Below are 19130 nucleotides of genomic sequence, written 5' to 3'. Positions count from 1 at the left end.
CCAAAAGGGTTAGTAATCTATAAAAAAAAGACATCAAGAGCCATGAAGGAGGGATGGGGTAAGAACAAAGATACAATGAGGCAGAATGCAGTGGCAAGTTAATCCAAAAGTGATTCAGCAAATATGGCCTAGGTCGTGGACAGATTTATAAGGGAAATTTAACTTAGGGCTTTGACTTAATTTGGTTTTCTGAATGAATACGATAAGATAGGATTACCCAAGACCTCTACAAAAGTAGGACCTTAAGGTTGAATTGTTCTCATAAATGCCCTTCCCTGCTTGCTTTAGGTAGTAATCTTAACAGTACTTCAAGCTTTCTCTGCCAATCTCACTTAGTTATCCAGGACCTCATCAGTTTGTTAATTTAAAAGGTTAATTTAATCTCTCTAATCTTTCCCTACAACAAGTTATCTTCAAAAAAGTTGCCAGTTTGACCTTCCTTATGCATAGATGTGATCACAAATCTTATTCCTCTGCTGAACAATTTTTGTGGTTCCATATTGCCTACCAGAATTTTCATCTCTTTTGCCTAGTAATCAAAGTTCATAACAATATTGAGGTTCTAGCCCTAAAGTATCTTGTCAAATTATCAATCAATATTTTGAAGATTGTGTTGCCTCCATCTCAGATTTCCTCTGTAGATAGCTAATCTTTCTAAAATTGTTTTCTTAAGTATTATTTTGACTTCCTAATGGATAATACTGAGGATTGAGGTATGAAATGTCATAGAGCCATTGTTATTGGTGGCAAAAATAGATTGCCATAGAGAAAAACATTGACAAATATATTTTCCACGTTTTTGTGGTCCTTCACTAATTTCATCTTTGAACATCCTTGGGATGACTTGATTTAATAGTATTATTCCCATCTTTTTGCAAAATTGTTTTTCCCCACTACTTTTCACTATTTTGTAATGTCTTTTCTCTTCTGTCACTCATCTATGTATATTACACACATTTATGTTTTAAATTGGTGCTGACCCGTATGTGATTACCCATTCTCTGCTAAATTTTTTTTTTTTTTTTGCTTTTTTTTAGCAATGGGACTATCTTTACTTCATAATGAAACCCATTCCATTTTGGGGGCCACTCTACTTATTTAAAAAGTTGTTCTTCATCATGAGCCCAAACTTTCTCTAATTTCTAATCATGGGTCCTTTTGCCCTTTAGAGTAACAAAGAGTATGTCTAATTTATCTTCTGCATAATAATCCCTTTTTAAAATTCAAAAATAGCTAAAATGCCTTTTTCCATAATAATCTTTAGTTCTTTCAACCTTCCTTATCCCATCTGATTTCCTTTGAATTCTAACTAAAATTCCATCTTCTACAGAAACCTTTCCTATTCCCTCTCAATTTTAATGCTTTCCCTCTTTTAATTACTTATTTATCCTACGTATAACTTGTTTGTATATTTTTGTCTCTTCCATTAGATTGTGAGCTCCTAGGAATCGTCTTTTGCCTCTTTTTTGTATCCCCAGTATTTAGTGATTGACACATAATAGGTATTTAAAAAATGTTTATTGACTGGCCATATAGATTTCCTTCCTCTGCGAATACTCCCAAATTAATATCTGTAAAATCTAGCCCTCAGAAAGGAACACAGTGCTTGAGAAGTAGTTTGATCAATTCAGAGTATAAATTTTGTTTTGAACATTGTATTTCCATTAATATAGCCTACACTTACATTAGCTTTGGGGGCTGACAGGTAACCCTTTTGGCTGACAATGATTTGCAGACAGCTGAAGAAGTAGGTTTCCTCCATTCTACATTAACACAATTGAATTGAAATACACACATACATATACACATATATATTTTATTTGTTTCATAATTTTCCAGTTCCATATAAAAAAATTAACACTCATAAAAAAAAATTAGCTCCAAATTCTTCCCTTCCCTTCCATTTCTTCCCTACCCACTGAGAAAGCAAGCAATATATTAATTACACATGTAAAGTCATGCATACAAAATACCTTTCCATATTAGCCAAGTTGCAAAAGAAAACACACACACAGAGAAAAATAAAGTACAAAAAATACATTTCACTTGTGCAATTGATTTTTAAAATCTAATTGAAAGACAAAATTTTTGTTCATTCTCTACTTATTAATTTGCCCACTTTGTGAAACTCACTGTGTCTGATACTGGGCAAAAATGAGTAAGATATGCATGCAAATACCTGCATATATCCTGAAGTTGTGGGCAGCGACCTTTATGTTTTTCTAAAAGCAAGCTGTATAGAGTTGGCAGCAGGCAGAGTCCTTCCCCTGCCCCACAAGTTCCCTGGAGTAAGTCCTCATATGGAATTATCTAAAGAGGTAATGGTTGAAGTAGGCATGGATAAGATCACTAAAGTGGGGCAAGAAGAGAGTCTTAGTGGATGATGACATTATAGCTTTAGGAAGAAATGCGAATAGAGAAGCAAGGAAAGGTAGGCCAAAAAGACAGTACTAGAGAGGGCAGATTCACATAAGCCAACGGTATGAAACAGCCTTATGTGTTTCAGAATAGTCATGCAGAACGAGGACATAGAAGAGGCCATTGTTTGGCAATTAATTTTTAATTACAGATCTTTGGGTGAGTAATTTCTATAGCATGGTAAGAACCAAAGCCACATTACATTAAGTTGAAGAGTGAGTAGGTGGTTAGAGGTGGAGGCAGGGAAAGTAGACTACTTTTTCCAGAAGTCTGGCATTGAGGGGGAACTGTAGTTCTTGGAGTGGATAAAAGCAAAAAAGAAGTTAATCGTGCTTGCCTTAATGTTAATAATATGCTAACAGGGATGATAACAAGGTGTTAAAGTAACTGTAAAAATTCAGGCCATGCCAGATGATTCCTTTATGAGGTACAAATAAGTACCTGAGTGAATCAGAAGGGAGCAACCATGCTAGAGAAGCCACACCTCAGGGTGACTCTTTAAAAAAAACACAGTCCAGTTAGTTTAAGGCACCCCAGGCTTTCTGATAGCTGCAGTGGATAGAATTCTGGGCTTGGAGTCATAAAGATTTGAGTTTAAATCCAGTTTCAGATATTTACTAGCTGTGTGAACCATGGCTGAGTGCCTCAGTTTTCTCAACTGTAAAATGAGGATAATATTTATCTTATAGGATTGTTGAAGATTAAGTGAGATAATATTTGTAAAGTGCTTAGCATGGTACCTCACACATACTTAATAAATATTTGTTCTCTTCCTTTTTTTGTTCTCAATAGCAAGATTACTTAGGCAGATGAGACAGAAGGAATATCAGGAAAGAAGCAGTGTTACTGATCCATAAGGAATACATATAGCTAAGAATACTTATCCAGCTCAGGGTGGACTGACTGCCCACTCTTTCCTTCTGCTACTAAGAGACCTTACTGGAAGATCCTCTGAGCCCCTGCAGCACCTTACATTTTCCAAAGAATCCCTGAACCATTCAGGGCAATCCAAATAGATGTCTGCATTCACTCTCTCTTTAGGACAAGTAGGTTAACTCTAACCATAACTCCACCCAAAGATGGCAAACCTGTATTTCCCTTTTCCCTTGGGTTCTCTAATGGAAGCTTTTCCATAGGAAAATCTGTTTGTCTTTCTATATTTTAAATATTTTAAGAAGAGAGGAAAAAAAATTAGCTTTGCTCTCCTTGGACTGGTGGCACCTAGCCATAAACACAAGAGAGGTACAGATCCTTATATATAATTTCCTAGAACAGGTATGTAATGTTTATATTGAGAAATCCATCTATACCAGGTGAATAGTAGGATAAAGGGGTTAAATAGAAGTGGTTGAATAATCTTAACTCAACCCTAGTATAATTATTTCTATGCTTTGTTTTTCTTCTAGCGCTGAATAAATCTTAAAGTATTTTTCTTCAGTTTATATTTTTATAAATCTCAGCTCATTTGAGGCTTTTAGCCTTCTAGAGAGGAATCTTTATTTTATTATTATTTTTTTAATGTGTGTATCCTTATTTTTCTAACTAATTTCTGAGGAAGCAAAAGTGACAGGACATCCTGAGGAAGCAAGGGTAAGATTCAATTCCACAATAATTCGGTGAAAATTGTCTATCTTCTAAGGTATACTCTTTTTCAGAACTTAGAAGGGGTGCTGGGCCGAGACTTATCTGAAACTACCCTCCTGCATACACATAGTATAATTTTTGTCTTTTAGTTCAAAAGCAATTTACCAAACAGCTTCATGCTCAGTTTAACTCTGACAATGGTGGAATATTTGAATTCAGGCCTTCTTGGCTGGGTCTCTATGCGACTAGTATAGTAAAATTGAACCACATTTTTGTAATGTAGAAATGATTTTATTGGTTAACTAAAACTTACTATTTAGTGTCCCATCCTTACATACTCCAGATAGGTAAATCCAAGTACCAGAAAAGAGAAGCAGCCAATAATAAAAAAGATAGGGATAAGTTGTGGGCACTGATTGAAGCCCCCACCTCCTCTGCTTTTGGACTGCTGAAGAAGTTTCTCTATATTAATGAAATCACAGGTCCCATCCCTCTCCCATTAGAGGTTTACAAAATGCTATGTGATATTGGCCAGGCAAGTATTATACTCCCCATTTTGTTATGGTTCAATTGTGCTTGGCTTTTCATGATTCTATTGGGGTTCTCTTGGAAAAGATACCCTAGTGCTTTGCCATTTTCTTCTCCAGCTCATCTTACAAATGATAAAACAAAATCAAATGGAGATAAATGACTTGCCGGGAGTCAAACAGTTAGTGACACAAGAAGATGAGTCTTTCTGACTCGTGTCTTTCTGATTCCAAGCCTTGTGCTCTACCTACTGTGCCATCTAACTGCTCAAAATTCCCCATAAAGAAACTGAGGCTAAGTGATTAAGTGGATTATTTAAGCTTATTATCAGAGCTGAGCTCAGGAATAGTTTATCTAATTATTATCAATGAATTAAAATTACAACTTACCCACTTTACATGTATGAATGTATAATACTCTTCTAGTTGATTTCTTTTAGATTATTGTAGCTTACTATTTTTCTTTATGTTTCTATGTTATTTTAATAGCAAATGTATTCTATTATATTGATATGCCACAACTTGTTTGGCCATTTCCCAAAATGGTACATAAAGATTATTTCAGATTTTTCACCAATAAATATCTTTGTAAATATAGAGTTTCAAAAGTTTTAGGGCAATTTTAAGCTTTAGGACTTTTTTTTTTTTTTTTTTAAGCTATCTTTGAGCACTGGAGAGTTAGAAAGGACTTGCGGGTCAACAACTGATGTTCAAGAATTTTCCTCACAACAAACACAATTAACCTGGTCATTCATCATCTTTTTCTTGAAGATCTCCAGGGAGGGAAAACTTATGTTCTTTCCAAGACAAATCATTTTATTTTTGGATAACTCTAATAATTACTTAGTTTTTTCTCAAATTGAGACTAAAGTTTGAAAAGAATGAGAATATACCAAAGACATTTTTTTTGCGATGAGGACCAAATGAATTCAGGAATTTGAAAGTATCTCAGTAGTCTTCACTAGCCTTTGTAATATGTAAGGAAAGGTAATAATACAATAATAATAATGGTAGCCAACATTTATATATTGCTTACTCTTTGCCAAGCCCTGTGCTAAATGCTTTATAACAGGCTCAAATAGAGAGTATATTTTGCTTTCTTCAGTCCTTATTTATGTATGCTAGACAAATGCTAGTACTTTTTTCATTGCACTCATCTTCATCTCCCTGTTGGATGACTGCTGTTCAGGAATGCTGAAATAAGGCATAGCTGGATAAGATGGCTATTTGGGTCTCTTCCAACTCTGAAATTATGTGATTCCATTACAAGTTAAAGAATTTGCAGTCATCTAGCCATGACAGCACTAAAACATCTATATGCCTCATATATGAATGTGTATATAGAGTATGTGTAAATGTGTATATACACACACAGGTGTAATTTCCAGTAGGTTTTTAGTCTGTCTTTCCCTGGCCCTTTATGGAATATAATTTTTACTACATTGTAGTCCGAAAAGGAAGCATTTACTATTTCTGCCTTTTTGCATTTGATTGTGAGGTTTTTAATGCCCTAATACATTGTCAATTTTTGGGTAAGTGTGTAATATGCAACTTGTACTGCCGAGAAAAAGATGTATTCCTTTCTGTCCCTATTCAATTTTCTCCATAGGTTTATCATATCTAGGTTTTCTAGGATCCTATTAACCTCCCTAGTTTCTTTCTTGTTTATTTTGTGGTTAGATTAGATTTGTCTAATTCTGAAAGGGAAAGGTTCAAGTCCCCCACTAGAATAGTTTTGCTACTTATTTCTTCTACACAGATATATATGTAAATGTGTGCATGTGTATGTACGTATATATCCACATGTGACACACACATAATATATTCCTCCCCACTCAAGACATGGGATAGATACTATGTAGGCAAAGCAAGTTTGTAACCATTTTCCCCTCAACATACAAAACCAATACATTTCTAGTCCCAAAGTCTCAGACTTAAATCTGTAGGGATAGGAAATGGTATTCAATTTAAAGATTTTCCCCAAGAAAATATTCTTTGGCAGAAGCCTATTGCTAAGTATTCTTTTGTAGTATTCAGGGGACTGATAAAAGTATCTATGGTTTTCAGGGCAAATTTTCAGATTGTACACATAGTGGAACAACTGTTTGCCATTTTTAGAATGTGCCTTGAACGCCAGGACTTTGGGGGATAAATGATATGACCTAGGGTTCAAGGTTTCTCTACTAGAAATTCTTCACTCATAATATTCAACCCTGTATACCTGCTCCTAGAGAAGTAAATGACCAAAAATAGTTTTGCAGTCTCTTCTAGATAATCCTCATTGAGTAGGATTCTCAAAACCAGACTTTTAATTCTCTTGCTTTTCAGAAACAAATAAAGCTGGGCATCATAGACTCAAAGTGATCCATATGTCAAAAATGGGAGAGTAGGGGTGAGGGAGATAAAATATCAGCTCCTTACACTATATTAGGGGCCTGGCAGCCTTGACCTTAGAGAAGTCGGTTAGCGCTGGACTCCTCCAGCTGTCCAGAAACCCACCAGTCTTCCTCCTTTTCTTCCTTCTCTTTGCCTTTCCCTTTCTTCTTTCTACCTTTCTCCTTCTTCTTCCTCTTCCCTTTCCTTCTACCCCTTCCTCCTTTTTTCCCCTTCCCTTTTCTTTATCCTCCTCCCTCCATCTCCCTTTTCTGTCTTCTTGTTCATTTTCTCCTTTCCCTTTCTGTCTCATTTCTCTTCCTCCCTCTCCTTCCCGTCTCTTTCATCTTCTTCCACTTCCTGCTGCAAAAGCCCCCCAGCTGGATTTAAAAAAAAAAAAAAAAAGAAAAAAAGAAAAGAAAAAAAGGAAGATCATTAATTAAGGGACTAGTAGGGTGGGATAGGGAGCTCTCCGCAGCCCGGGGTATGGGGAGACAAAGGAAGCCTGACGTTGGGCGGACCCCTTCCATCCTTCCCTCCCACTCCCCGTAGTTTTACCGTCCCCTGAGTCCGCAGAGGAGCCAGCGGTCAAGGTGCTAGGCGAGAGCGCAGCCCGGGGCTGGGCACGAGGAGCCCACGCACGCCGGGCGCACGCACCTCGACCCAGGCGAGGCGGGCGGGGAAGCCCCTCTCCCCGGAGACGCGCGCGCTGAGCGTCCGCGTACCTCCTTCTTCCTTCCCTCCCCGCCGCCCCGCCACTACCGCCGCCGCCGCCGCACCTTACGTTTACCCTTCCCGCTCAGGTGAGTCCTTCCCACGCCTCCCATTGGCCCAGGCGCCGCCGGCTCGGGAAGGCCAACGCCGACGGGTCTAGTTCAGGGTCTAGGGTGGGCGCGTCACTTCCGGTAGCGCGGAGCTTGTAAAACACCCAGGAGAGAAAATGGCGGCTGCAGCAGCGGCGGCGGCGGCTTCGGCGGCTCAGCAGCTCTCAGATGAGGAGCTTTTCTCCCAGCTCCGCCGTTACGGCCTGTCTCCCGGCCCGGTGACGGAGAGCACCAGGCCAGTCTACCTTAAGAAACTGAAGAAGCTCCGGGAGGAGCAGCAGCAGCAGCAACAGCAGCAGCAGCAGCAGCAACAGCAACAGCAGCAGCAACAACAGCAGCAGCACCGGACCGGGGGCCGCAGCGCCAAGACGCGGAACAGCAACAACAATAACACGGCGGCCGTGGGGGCGCCGCCAGGGGTTGGGGCGGCCGCGGCCGCCGCGAGCATGGGGGGCAGGCCACTCTCGGGTGACCTCTCGTACCTGCGGACCTCGGGGGCGCTCAGCCGCGGCTCGGCCTCAGCCCCTGATAACCCGCCTGGAGCCGCGGCCGCCGCTGGGGCCACAGCCGCTCCCGCCTCCGCCCTGGCCGCCGCTGCCGCCTGTGGCGGCAGCAGCAGCAGCAAGGTGCTGCTGGGCTTCAGCTCGGACGAATCGGACGCCGAGGCCAGCCCCAGGGACCAGGCCAGCGGCGGCAGGAAGGAGCGGGCGGCCCTGCAGTACCGCGGCGGACCGAAGCCCGCGCCCCTAGCAGACGGCGAGGCGGGCCCGGGCCAGCCCGCCGAGAGGAGGAAGCCGCACGCGTGGTGGGGGGCCCGGAGACCCGCGTCTTCCCCGGACCCCCTGGGGCCATCGGGGAGGGAGGGCGCGCCGGAGGATGCGGAAGAAAGCGGGGACGGCGGCGGCGAGAGGGAGCTGGAGGGTGAGGAGCTGCGCTGGACCAGCCGGCCAGTGAACGGCAACCGGCTCCTCCCCTTCAGCTGCCGGGAGAACTACTCGGACTCGGAGGAGGAGGAGGAGCAGGACGACGTGGCCGTGGCCCGTCCGCTTTTCAGGGACGATTCGCTGCTCCGGCCCCGGCCCAGGCGCAGCCTCGGCAAAGCCCCCGTGGGCGCCCGGGGGGAGGCGCCGCACCCTGCGGCGGCGGCCGCAGGCGGCGGCCCGGGGAATGACAGGGCCGCCAGCAGTCTAGACCGGAGGCGGGGTCCAGAGGAGGGAGGGGGATGCGACCCACTGGACTGCAGCCCCATTCCCAGATACCGCCTTACCTCCAAGAAACAGACCCCGCTCCTCCCCGCGCCCCTACCCGACGGGGAGCTGCCCTTGGATCGCAAAACCAATAACCACATCGGAGCGGGGGGCTTCCACCTGGACCCCCCGAGGGTCTACGCCAACAGTCTCCCGCCCAGCCCTCTAATCGCCGCCGCCTCCTCCCCACCGCTCAGGATCAATCACTCCAATCATACGGGCTCCAATCATACCTACCTGAAAAACACCTACAACAAGCAGAAGCTCTCGGAACCGGAGGAGGAGCTACTCCAGCAGTTTAAACGCGAGGAGGTGTCCACCACGGGGGGCTTCAGTGCCCACTATTTGTCCATGTTTCTCTTGACTGCTGCCTGCTTGTTTTTCCTGATACTCGGACTCACCTACCTCGGCATGAGAGGTACGGGAGTGTCTGAGGACGGGGCACTCAACAGTAAGTATGGGCCAGCGGGTAAGACCCTCCCTTTCTCTTTCCCCCTCGTTGCTGTTTTGGGGGCATAGAGTTCTTGGCCTTGGAGGCAAGGCTGGGTGATTTCACTTCTGGGATTCTCTTAGCTGAATGCTATTATAGAAGAAGGTGCTGATTTTCCTTGACTGAAAATACCCCAGAGAAATCGCAGCTCCAGGCCCTGTTCTGTGACTCTTCTGCAGTGATCACTTTATTTTAGATATCAGAAAGAAGATTTGAAGTTGCAAACAACAAGTTATCAAACTTGGTAGTACAGCCTAAGTATCATCATTTGGGTTTGAAAATCCCCACAGATGATGCAGAAAGGCCAAAGCACTTAAGAGAAGTAGCAGAAAGTCACATACGTTAAAGTAGTAGTTTGGATTTGAAGTCACAAAATCTGGGTTTAAATTTGGATTTTGCTTTTTGCTTCCTATGTGATCTTTGGGGAAATCAGATAATCTCTTTGAAGCATCAGGTTTTTTTTTTTGCTTTTAAGATGAGGGGTTGTATTATAATTTTTAAGGACTTTTCCAGCTCTCCATTTTCTGTTTTGAAATTTATTAAATCTGCTTTAGGTAGATAGACTTTTGTGGAACATCTTGTTTAGAAGAAAACTTCCTCTCAGAATAAGACATCTTGGCTCATTAAAACTGTTTTAAAATGAAATTTATAGTATTCACTAACATGAAAAAATGGTATTTTCATCGAGAATAGAAACAGCATACCCAACATATGATTTTTCTGGAGTTAAACTGCACCCCCTCCTCACCTGTTGCTAAATACAGTTATAATCATTTATTTTTCCTAATAAAATTCTTGTCTCTTAGTTACGCTATACACTATAATATGACCTTCCCATTCTAAGTAGCTCATGAGCATAATTTCTAGTTATTGTTCTGGTCATGATTATTGAGGCTTTGGTGGGGATTATGATGAATTGTACCCTCTGGACATAGTTCTGAAAAATTGCTAACAAATCCTATATTTAGGATATTACAAATCGTGTATTTTGAGCTGGAAGGTGGGGTGGGGAGGGCTTTCCCCATTTTACAGATGAAGAACTAAGACCCAGAAAAGTTCAGGGTTATTACACAATTCTAATTTTCAATCCAGCATTCTTTGCACTGTCAAAGAAGATGAGAGTCAAAATAGTGCTTGACTTAGATACATTTAAATGTTGGTCCTAAAACTGTCAAAAGTAATTGACTATTGATGTTGTATTTTAGATGTTAATGACTGTAAACATTGTTTCTTACTCTGTGCAAAACATGTTACCCAGGTACTATGAAATGTAAAGTTAAATAAACCCTAGGCCTTGAACCTGAAATTCTATTGGGTTGATATAACATGTATATAGGTAAGAAAAGATACAATAATTTGAAAGGAAGAAAGCATGGAGAGATGAGGGGAGGTTAGGATGGTCAAGAAAAAGCTTCATGTAAGAGGTGGCATTTGAACTGAACTTAGGAGTCTGGGATAGGCATTCCATTGTAAGTGAAGAAGGCATAGAGATGAAATACTGGGTTTATGGAATGATTAGCCAATTTGCCTGTAGAGCTTAAATGGGGATAATGTAAAATGTGTGGAAATGTGGGTGAGAGCAAATTGTTGAGGGGCCAGCAGTGACATACAGAGACTTTTTTTTTTTTACTTTATCTTAGAGGCAAGAGGGGGACTGAAAATCTTTTGAGCTAAGGAATTAAATGGACAAACCTGTGTTTTAGGAATATGAATTTACTATTTGTTTTGCAAATGGATAAGAGAAGTTAAAGATGGAAGCAAGAAGACCAAGACCTTAAGCTCTTGAATTGGTTCAGGCAAAGGGAGATGAATTGAACTAGTGTTGGCTGTATGAGTAAAGAAAAGAGGTCTGATACAAAAGGTATTGAAGTGTAGTCAAAAAAATTTAGCAATTATATTCCTTATAGAGGGAATAAGGGAAGACTTGGAAGTTATGAACCTGGGATATTTAGGAGGATTTTGTTACACTAAAAGAAATAGAGTAGTTAGAAGTCAGAGTGTATTTAGGAGAAAGATAATGAATTTCATTTTGGACATGCTAAGTTGGAAGTGCCTATGGGGACACCTTGGTGGAAATGGCCAGCAGGCCTTTGGTGATACAGAAGAGAAAGTAGAGCTGGATATGACTGAGATTCCTTATCTCTAAGATCTCTGTGATAATAATTAGTACCTCCATGATGTTTTAAAGTTTGCAAAGTGTTTTTACAGATACTTTTTCATTTGATTCTAAACACCCTTGGAGATAAGTATTATTGTTACACTGATTATATAGATGAGGAAACTGAAGCATTCATGAGATTGTCATTTTCCCAAGTCACACAGATAGTAAGTGTCTGAGATTGGATTTGAACTCAGATCTTCCTGACTGCAATTCCAGCATTGTCAATTTGTCATCTGCATAGAGATAATTGAACTTAGAGAAGCTGACAGGGAGAGGACATAGAGAAGAGGTACCCCCCACATTTTAGAGGTGGAAAAAATGTGGTGCTCCAGCTAAGGAGTGGACAAACAGGAGAAGCAGGAAAGAGCTGTATTACAGAAGGAAGGAAGAATAGGGTTGCCCAGTGAATGGTCATTAGTGTTAGAAGGTACAGAGAGAGTAAATAAAATGAGAACTGAGAAAAGACTGAATTTAGCTGTTGAGATAATGTGATTTTAAAGAAAGTGATTTCCATGGAGTTGACAGGTCAAAAGCCAGATTGAAAGGAATTGTGAAGGGAATGAATGGAGAGAAAATGGAGGTAACCAGGATAGACTTTTGGGGAAAGGGAGAATAAAATTATTTTGAAAGGAATTGCAAAGTCAAGTGATTTATTTATTTTTCAGGTGGATGGGTCCTGCATATTTGCAAGTAGTAAAAACAGATTAGAAGATAAGGAGAGCTTGAAGATGAGAAGAAATGATTAAAGGGGCAGCCTCTCCCAAAGCATAATGGAGAGACTCGAATAATGGGCATGAGTAGACGCAATGAAAGTGACATGAAAGGCCATTTTTCCCAGATGAAGTAGAGTTTTGAGGTGTAAAATAGGGGAGAAGAGGAAACAACTAGTGGGTGATTTTGATTTCTAATAAACAATTCTTCTGATGGAATGGAGTGGAATTGGCCCTTGAGAAAAGGCTTAGAATAGCTGCTGACAAATGTGAAAGTCAGTAAAGAAATGCTTAGTGAGTAAAAGGTATATGTGGACCCAAATGATATTAACATAACTGGGGGTTCCTGATAAATATTTAACAATCGACTATCAAGAAAACTGTACACACAATATACTCTAAATCTTATTAACATTTTCTTCAACGCTTAAAATCTAAACAATTGAAAAACCAATAAATGAAGCCCTACTTCCAAGATACTAATGCTCACACTGAGAATTTAACAATCAGCAATTTGGTACTAATTGGCATACTCTTGAGTAGATCTAATGAACACAGTTGCTTGTAGCATTTAGCAACATTGGAATAGGAGTAGAGATGTAGGTCATAGGGCCAATTTAAGGTTAGGGTTTAGCAGTTGAACCTTTGTCCTAGGATCAAGAGGAAAGCTATGTACATATTTTCTTTGCTCAACAGTATTCGGTTACAAGAATTTCAGATTTAGAAGAGAACTTAAAGACACTCAGTCCAATTCATAACTGATTAAAATCCCATTGCCTCAAATTCAGCAGATCCAAAACTAAAACTTATTAAATTCTGAGGAAAATTAGCTTCCACTTTTGAGTTCCCTAATTTTATGACATTTTCATTCACCTTATTCTACAAACATTGGCATTATCATCGATCTACTCTTTCTTCATGTCCTATTATATAATCATTTACAATCCCTATTCTTTCAAAGTGTCCTACATTTGACTCTCTTTTCTTTTCCTTCCCACCATTTATCACTTTTTAATTCAATTTTAAATTATTAATATCAATTTTTAATTTAATTTTGCTTACTTATGAACTGTCCAAGAACCTTCTACTTGGTTTTTCCCTCTAATTTTTTAACTATAACTTTGCCTTAAAAATACTATGGGATTAAACATTTTTCTTTCTTTTTTTTTAGGCACTTGGGGTTAAGTGGCTTGTCCAGGGTCTCACAGCTAAGAAGTGTAGATTGTCTGAGGTCAGATTTGAACTCAGATCCCTCCTAACTTCAGGGTTGGTGCTCTATCCACTGCTCCACCCAGCTGCCCCTAAACATATATTTTCTAAAATATATAGTTCAACTTGCTACTCTCCTGTTCAAAGTTCTCCAGGATCTCTTTTTGGCCACATTTTCAACTTTGTATAACTTCAGCTGGTAGGAGTGCTAATGGGGGTGGTTGGGGACTACAAAGATAGCAGATATTCTGAGAGTCCAAATCAGGGAAATCTCTGTGGAGGAGCAGACACCTGTTTTCATCCTTAAAGAAAGGGAGAAATTTGAGCCAGTGAAGATGATGAGGAAATCTTTTCTAAGCATGAGAGATATTGTAAGAAAAGCCTTAGAGGTAGAAGGGCAGGCCTAAATGTAGGAAGTAGTTCAGTTTATGTAGGTTAGAGAATACATGTGAAACCATCTATCTGAGGTGGGTCAGAGCTAGATGAATAACTTTCCCTGTTTTCTCTTCTCAATAAGATGTGTGATGGAAATATGGCAACTGTGCAGATTGTTAGATATGTGCTTCTCAGAAACTTAGGGAAAAAAAATAAGTGCATTTTAGCAAGTGGTGAATATGAAGCACTAAGATGTAGTGTTGAAACTTTTATCCTATTTGTGGATCTGTATTTTAATAATGGATGTGACCTTGGAAAATCTGAACATAGGTTTAATCATTTGTAAAAAAGAGAAAATAATGCCTACCCTTCCTACCTCATCAGATTATAAAAGTTAAAAGAAAAAAGCCAAATAGAAAATAGCATACAAAACTTAATTGTGATTTTCCTTTTAAAGTTATTAGAAACATTAAAAAGAAAAATGTAATTATTAGGTATGGTCTTTTTATGACTATTGCTCTGAGTATTTAGCAATGTTTATTTTTCAAAAAACTTAATGATTTTTCTCAGAAAATTAGGATTATGTTTTTTACAGTATATTATGTTTATCTCTTGATAACCAGTGATGAAAAGGGCAATCTGTTAGTTCTTTCATCATCCAAATTGTTTAACAGACCTCTGAAGTTCCCAGGGTGAGTAATTTGGAACACACTTGAAAGCATTTGACGGTAGACTTCATTTAACTATAGGCTTCATTCATTGGTTTGATAGTGTTTGTATCTAAGACTAGATATAATTCTTGCAAACCCAAAAAAAGCAAGGGATTGTAGATTTAGAATTGGGAGGGTCCTCAGGGGTTGGGTCCTCTGGTCCAATATCTTCCTTTCATTTTTTTCCAATTAAAAATTTTTTTTAGAATGTTTTATTTTTGCCTTACTGTCATTTTCTGGTCCCTTGTGACAAGGAAAAATAATTACTCAAAAGCACATAATAAACCTTGTATGACAATAGATATGATATTCTGTCGTAGTAACTGGAAGTTAATTCTCTGACAGAAAATGTATATTTTGTTACCTCTTCTGGATTTTAAAGTTCACCTTTGTTGTCATTTTTATATACTTTATCCTGTTTATTACCTTGTTCGTCATTTCCCAGATTTCTCAGAATTCCTCTTATTTATCATTTCTTAGTATGCAATAATAGTCCATTACATTAATAGACCATCTGTTTGCAATTTTGGGGGAGAACTACTATGACTATTTTGTTGTTGATTGGTTTGTATTGACTTTCCTCTGGCTCCCTCATTTTTACAGATTAGAAAGTTGAGGCCCAGAGAAGGGAAATGATTTGTTCACAGTCATAATGTAGGAATTGGCAAAAGTGCATATTCTATAAGAGTTATTGTCCCTTTAGGTTTTGTCTAGCAAAGACTAGATACGATTCTTGCAAATACAAAAAAAAAGTCAGAAAAATTTCTAATGGTTCCCTGCTTTTACTAATTGACACCTCCATTTGCTTTACACATCTCTTTTCATAAAGGAGTGTCATATCAATCTGTAATCAGCATATTCAAGTTTTAAAAATAAAGAAAATAGGAAGAGGAACAAAGTAGATCCATTTCTTTTATGCGATTTTTCTTTTTCCTACTCAGTCAACACTGAGCAGCACAAAGGCATTTTTTTTTTTTTATGGTGGGAATCAACAAATAATAAATATTTATAGAGTGCCTGATTATATCTGATTATATCAGAGATGCAAGATAAAAGTGACAGTATCCCTTCCCTTCAAGCTTACATTGAACAGGAAAAATGACAACACATACACACATAAACACAAGGCCTCTGGATTGAAGACAGTGAGCTACATAAGCTGAGTCTTGAACATAGGGAATTGAAAAGTGTAGGAAGGAGAGAGGAGTTAGTTTTATCACAAAGGGAGTTTGAGTATCTGCTCAGACCTAGTTAAAGAATATCCCTTTGACAGCTGTTTAGAGAATCTTTTAGAAAAGGGAGGTAATTTGAGGCAGGGAAACAATTTGGGAATCTATTGGAAGTTTGGCCAAAAGCTAGTGAAGTCCTAAAATAGGATGGTCTCCTTGTGGTTGAAGAGAAAAGAACTGATGAAACGGGGAGAGGCAGAATTGACAAAATTAGGCAGCTAATCTGCTCTGGAAAGAGAGTTGAGATAGATTCTTAAGTTTTTGCATCTGGGTGATAGAAATAATGGTAGTACTCTTGAGAAACAGAAAAGTTAAGAAGAAAGTTGAGCTTATGGAGAAAGATAATGAGGAATGATGGTTCTTTGAAGTCTGGGACTATTTCAGTTTTATCATTGTATCCGCTTTGTTTAGCACTTAGCAGGCTTGAAGAAAATTCTTCTTGATTGATTAGTGAATTCTGTTTTAGATACTAAATTTGAATTTCAGTTGAAGTGCTCAAAGGTCATCCAGTTCAAAATGTCCTATAAGCTGTTAGTGATCCCAAGATTGTTGGATAGGAGAGAGGTTAGGACTGGAAATGAAGATTTGGGAGTCATTTGGGAGGCATACTAAAACCATAAAAATTAATAAAGTTATCAATAAAGTAAAGTCAAGGCCTATGGCAGATTTTTGTGATTTACTGATGGAATATGGATGATAGTTAAGTAAAGGAAAGAGAAAAATCAAATAAATAGGAGAAATATGAAAAGTGTGCAGTATCATTAAAACCCAAAGAAAAAAGAAGAGTGTTTCCAGTGACATAGACTACAGGTAGATCAGGAAGATTTTGAATGAAGAAAAGATCATTGCTTGATTTAACAATTAAGAAATATTGAGAGCAATTTTAGTTGAATGATGAGATTTGAATACAGATTGCAGAGAATTTAGAAGACAGAGAAAGGAGAGAACCCAGAAGCAACTAACAACTTTTTAGTAGGGAAGAAACAGTATGTTGGGATGATAGATTTAAGTCGGGGATTTAGTAGGAGTTTTTTTGGTTGTTGTTTTGTTTTTTGTTTTCAGGAGGGGGATGGGACCTGGCCTTATTTGTAGGTAGCTGAGAATGAGCAAGTAGATAGAAGATACTAAAGATTAGAGGAAAGAATGAGGATCTTGAGAACAATCTGCTGTAGAAGGTAAGGAATTAGATTGTAAAGATTCAAACAGTGATTGGCTTTGTTCACAAGAGCTGTCTCTTGATTAGAGAATATGGTCTATTGTCATATAGTTTTGAGATGTATAGTAGAGAAAAAGCAGCTTTTATAGTGGCCTTTTCTGTAAAATATGAAATACAGTCTTTTGGTGGAGAGAAGATATTTGGGAAGATGAGAGTTTTATGGAAGCTGTTGTGGGACTTAAGGTGGTATAAAAAGAATCCCTTGCTGAAAGAGAGGGTCCAGTTGAGATAACATAAATTTGTAGCAGACCCAATTAGGATGGTTTCCTGACTTCCTCTAGCATTGTTAATAATAGTGGTAGAGGTAGTGGGAATAATGACTATTAGGGTTTGGCAAGGAACAGGCAGTAGTAAGACAAGAAGTAAGGGATTTGAGAGTAGGAACAGTTGAACTAATTATGGGATTGAGTTTCAGAGGGGAAGTAGGGCAGCCAGAGAAAGGGTGATAGTCTAGAAGAGTACTAAGGAGGCAGAATTAGTGACAATGAGAGGACAAAGGACATGGTTAGGAGCAATAGTTAACTGGTATCTGCAGTGGGTGACATGTCTAGTTGGAATGAGCGTTAGAACAGCAGAGGTTTTTAAGTGATGATGCAGAGGGAAGTCCTGAGAAGCAGCAGAGAGTGTTAGAGAAGGTGCCTTCATTGCTGGATGGAATGGTTGAGGGAATCATGAATCCCAGAAGAAAAAAGAGGTACAAGATATGTGCTAGCTCTCTGCTAGGGAAGTGCAGAAACAATATATGGAGATGGAAAAGCAATGACTGTTAAATCCCCAGGCTTGCATTCAAATCCTTTTTGACACATGTCCCTGGGCCTCTCTTTATTTGTAACATAAGAGAGTTGGACTGGTTGGCCTTCACTTTTCTACCCTTAGAACTGCAATCCAAAAAAACCTACAAACCCTTAGAGCTTCAGAAACTCTGTATTGAGTAACATTAGGATATACAAAAGATAGTTAATAACAGGTCGGTGGTTAAGTAGCCGATTGTCATATACCGCGAATATCCTAAGTTCAGGGAAGAGGGAAATCAACGTAGATTTGAACAATCTTGAACATCTCATGGAGGTAGTAGAATTGTTACCTTGAAGGATGGAGTAAATTTGTATAAATTGAGGTGGAAAGGGAAATGGGTATTTTTAAAAAGCTTGTAGCCAGGAGTTAGCCTGGAATGTTAGAAGTAGACTGACTTTGTGGAATAGAAAGAGAAAATACTGGATAGATAAGATGGGACCAGATTATATAGAACTTTGAATGTCAGCAGTGATGAGCTTGAATATTTATTCTTTGAAGTTAATAAAGAAGTCATTCAGTATTTTTTGAGCCAAGAATGGTTGATGGAATTTATAATTGGAATGTTAATCCTATGTAAGATAATTGGATCTAATACTCCAGACCTCAGAACTAAGAAAGTTTTTTTATTTTCTTTTTCATTAAGAATAGAGAAAAAACATAAAATTTAATTTAAATGAAAACTTGGTAAGATTCACTTTCTACATTTGACTCTGGAAGAGGATAGGCTGAATTTGTTACATTCAAGGGGAAGCTTGATTTTTTTTTTTTTTTTTGCCTTTAGACAATTGAAGATACAACACTAGAACCATAATGATATATAAGGGTTAGAACTAGTAGCTAGATTTTTTGAATAAAGGAATAGAAAATTTGAATGTACTTTGTTTTTATTTAACTTTGAAAACTCCAAATTTATGTAGTACAGTGTTTCTCAGCAGGTATGCTGGGCATATAAATGTTCTTTGAATTTTACAAGGTGTGCCTGAAAACTGTTCTGCAGTCTATCGTGTCCTCGGCTGCTTTGCTGCCTGATCTTCTGTAATTGGCATTGAAAAGGTTATAAGAGCTTCTTTTGAGGAGGTATAAAGGTGCTTCCTTTTTTGCAAGTCCCTTTGGAATTCAAGAGGATGAGGAATTGGGGAGAGCTGAAGGAAATCCAAGGCCTAGGTAGTGAATCGAGAAATCCAACTTTTTGGGAACCCTTTGTTGCCATTGTATATACAAAATATACTATGCCATAAACAAAATATATTAAGAACCACTGA

At 39.1% G+C, this 19130-nt stretch overlaps 1 protein-coding gene across 1 annotated transcript in view; it reads left to right on the top strand.

Moving 5' to 3' along the window:
• Positions 1–776: 776 nt before the first annotated feature.
• LEMD3 (LEM domain containing 3) overlaps positions 777–19130 on the top strand; it is a 90347-nt gene continuing 71993 nt past the window's right edge. The window contains exon 1 of the mRNA XM_051963713.1: positions 777–9424. Within this exon, the coding sequence (XP_051819673.1) occupies positions 7843–9424 (1582 nt within the window). The 5' untranslated portion in view covers positions 777–7842. The remainder of the gene's footprint in view (positions 9425–19130) is intronic.

This window comes from Antechinus flavipes, chromosome 5 (assembly GCF_016432865.1).
Source record: "Antechinus flavipes isolate AdamAnt ecotype Samford, QLD, Australia chromosome 5, AdamAnt_v2, whole genome shotgun sequence".
In the NCBI taxonomy this organism is placed as follows: Eukaryota; Metazoa; Chordata; class Mammalia; order Dasyuromorphia; family Dasyuridae; genus Antechinus; species Antechinus flavipes.
This window is presented reverse-complemented; position numbering and strand designations above follow the sequence as displayed.